General features: G+C 43.7%; 1 protein-coding gene across 1 annotated transcript in view; it reads left to right on the top strand.

Annotated features, from left to right (window-relative positions):
• trib1 (tribbles pseudokinase 1) overlaps positions 1–2787 on the top strand; it is an 8684-nt gene extending 5897 nt beyond the window's left edge. The window contains exon 3 of the mRNA XM_020631710.3: positions 230–2787. Coding sequence (XP_020487366.1) covers positions 230–704 — 475 coding nt within the window. The 3' untranslated portion in view covers positions 705–2787. The remainder of the gene's footprint in view (positions 1–229) is intronic.
• The last annotated feature ends 744 nt before the right edge of the window (positions 2788–3531 follow it).

Genomic DNA, 3531 nt, shown 5'->3' with positions numbered 1-3531 from the left:
TCAGAAAGAAAAGGGCCTCTGAGCGGGCTTTTTCCAACATCATTGAATTATGTCTACCTCTAGACATTAGACAGGCATGTTCAGTTGAGGTATTTAAAGCAAAGCCAAGTCCTGCTTGTTAAGTGTTGCATATGAGGGGTTGAGTTGTTTGCACATTTCTCTGATGTCCTGAGTTTTGTCTTAAAGGAGCTGTGAAAGTCCTGACCTTGTTTTGCCGTTTTCTTCACAGGACACAAGTGAGACTAGAAAGCCTGGAGGACTGCCGCGTCCTAGAAGACCCAAAGGACGACTCCATGTCAGACACCCATGGCTGCCCCGCCTACGTCAGCCCGGAGATCCTCAGCAGCTCTGCGCCTTACTCCGGGAAGATGGCAGACATGTGGAGCCTTGGAGTCATGCTGTACACCATGCTGGTAGGCCGCTACCCGTTCCACGACCCAGACCCAGCCACGCTGTTTTCCAAAATCCGCAGAGGCCAGTGCTGCTTGCCAGAAGGCCTGTCGCCAAAGGCCAAGTGTCTACTCCAGAGCCTGCTGAGGAAAGAACCCTGGGAGAGACTCACGGCCACAGAGCTGCTAGCTCACCCGTGGTTCCGCCAGGCGCAGTCCTCGCAGGAAGTGGCGCTAGGTGAACAGGAAGTGAGCTCGGCGGAACAGATGGTGCCATCCTTTGACGTGGAAGAGGATGATGATCTGTTCTGCTGACAGATTAGAATCAGCTGAGTCTGGCTGAGGGACCGAAACAAGAAATGCTATGAGGGAGTCATAGTGGTTGTTGTTTTTTTTTTTACATTGGCACTTTTTTGAAACCCATTTGTGTACTGTGGAGTGTACATACACCCTCAAGCTTTCTACAAATCCTACTGTACTGTATTTTGTTGTCGTATATGTGTTACTTGCTAAGGGCATTCTTCACAATGATCATTCATTGTGTCTCTATATGTATGTTTTTCAAAATTATTTGGTGCTAAAAGACATAACAAAGACTCAGAATTTGCCAGATTACGTTCACAGATTACCATATAACGTCTGCAGGCTGCTGTGAGTATATGACAGAACTCATTGTATACAGTAGTCACAGTTCTAGCTCTCAGCCTGGACTCTTCAGAAAGCATTACAAGACTCCTGACCGGGCGGGGATGAGACAGGGATGTTGTTCCTCTCACTCTCAGACCAGGCTGCAGGCTTCACCAGCTGACTCACCGCCACACGGGCTCGAGGAAGGCCGAGCACAAGCTACAAGTCTGGCAGCGGGAGTTGTCGTCAAGTGAGAAAGATGGTTAGCAGAGGACTGATGTGTCATACTCAGCGGGGACGCTACCAAGATGTTTCACTGCCAATCTGGCAACTACTCAGCATTTACAAATCACACAGAATGCGCAGAAGGTTTGAGGGATGCAGGGTGTTACTGGTGTTAAGACTCGCACAGACAGGAGGAGAGTTTTTCACACACACTGAACAATAAGCTGTGACAATGAGCTAACTCAAGTCTTTGTATAAGGCTAACAGAAAAGTACATTTCCAAAACGTTGTCATTTTTTTACACTTAGATCTAAAAAAAAAAAAAAGAAAAAGGTTTTCAAAACGTGCTAGCAGCAGAATATCATGAAAGATACATGTGCACAGGAAGGGATTTTGGACATTGCAAGTAGAACAATGATTCATCTGTTTGGCTCTTGTGCAAATTTCAGCTAACGGCTAACACTAAGGTGTTTCTGTTTTTTTAAATCAAACTCTGGAAGTTCTCATTTTTTTCAAGCAAGAGAGATGGTCATTTTTTACCTCAGAGGATTTCAGAAACAAAAAGCTAAAAAAAATAAGAAACACAAGAATTCAAGTAGTACTTCCTATTAATGCAATAAGAGTAAACTAATAAACCCGAACAAAAGCACCAAGTATCCAGTTAAGCAAGCAGAAGATGACAGAAAAAATGAAGACTTTCTCAGTTGAGGAGTTGAACTTCTTTTTTTTTCTTCCACTTCTGTTGGAACATTATGTCAAGCCTTGTTGCTTTAACAAAGCTGAGCTGTGCTGAGTGTTATGCCTGTATCACTGTGTTTCATAAACGGAGCAGCTCTGAATCAGTCGCAGTCAGGCGATGTTTGATGTTGGATGTCTGATGATGACTCACCACTTTAGCGTGTCTGTGGGGAATGGTCCTGACCTTGGCTGGAAGAATCTGTTCGGACATTTTCCTCTTTTTTAATGGTATCTTATTTCCCTCCTTTGTTTTTCCACTGTGCACTGTGCATCCATGGAGTCTAGTCATCAGTTAGCGACATGATGTATCATGTTTTATCTTGGATAGTGACAGGTGCATGAAGCGACATTTAGCCTTACAGTCTGCAGCCCGCTCTTTCATTCTGGCACAATTTTTTTGACGACGGTACTAAATCTGGCATATCTGAGAAGGTCTTGTTCAATTTTTTTTTGGTTGTGCAGAAGGTTAACAAAACGTCTGTTGCGGTTCTTTAATTATTTCTCTCATCTGCTTGAGCTGTTAACAGAGTCGTGACAATCTGAATTGCTCCTCGCAGAGAAGTAATTTAATGGTTTTGTTCATACATGTAAAGTAAGTCACACATTCATGTGACATGTAGAGTAAATTGACACGGGTGCACAAACTTCGTATTGCACTGTGAATTATGTATTTGTGACACAACCTAGAGGCTGTTATTAGTCCCATCAGGTTACACAAAAGAGATCTATTCATTGTAGAAGAGATGTAAATATGTATATTTGAAATATGTGTGGAGATGTTAAATAAAGATCACTTTTTTCATATTCATATGGATGTGTTTTTCATTGGTGCTACTTGTTTTTCTCACATTGCACAGCTAAACTCTATGCCTCGAAGGGTTTTCCTGCAGAGACTTTCTCCACACACCTCTTTATGGCTGTGAGGGTAACAGTACACTTTCTCATTTTCCTCACCGCTTTAAATTTCATCCCTGCAAGAGGGAAAACCTCTCTCTCCATCTCTGCCTCCAACCGTTTACTCTTCTCTGACCTTTGCGAAATGTAACATTTAACTCTTCAAACACTCAAATGTCAATAGTGGGTCAGTGTCTTTTCCTGGAAAACACCAGGGGGAGTGTACAAGCCACTCTTGTCCCTTTTTCTTTCTCAGCCTTAGCGCTAAGCGGTGGAACTGGAGGTCAGCTTTTCAAACACTGAACACCTGCACTATTTGAACTGAAATATTCTTCTTTATTTAAGCCGATGAATCATCGTTTGACCTATAAGAGCATGGTGTGTCTTCATCGACTGTGTATTATGACTACCCCAGGCGGAGCTGGCCGGGGCTTGCGTAAGCGTTGCGTGCGTGATCATGTGCATACCTGCCTGCATGTCTACCTTTGTGTGTGTATGTGTGTGTGTGTGTGTGTGTGTGTGTGTGTGTGTGTGTGTGTGTGTGTGTGTGTGTGTGTGAGTTCAAGAGTCAGATTAGGTATCATCAGGGTAACTGGAGTGTCTCAGTTGCTGGGTAGCTGCCAAACCAAGTATTGCTTAACACATTTGAGCTGGGATC

The sequence above is a fragment of the Labrus bergylta genome, chromosome 19, assembly GCF_963930695.1.
Source record: "Labrus bergylta chromosome 19, fLabBer1.1, whole genome shotgun sequence".
NCBI classification, from domain to species: Eukaryota; Metazoa; Chordata; class Actinopteri; order Labriformes; family Labridae; genus Labrus; species Labrus bergylta.
The sequence above is the reverse complement of the archived record's forward strand: the minus strand, read 5'-3'. Positions and strand labels throughout refer to the sequence as shown.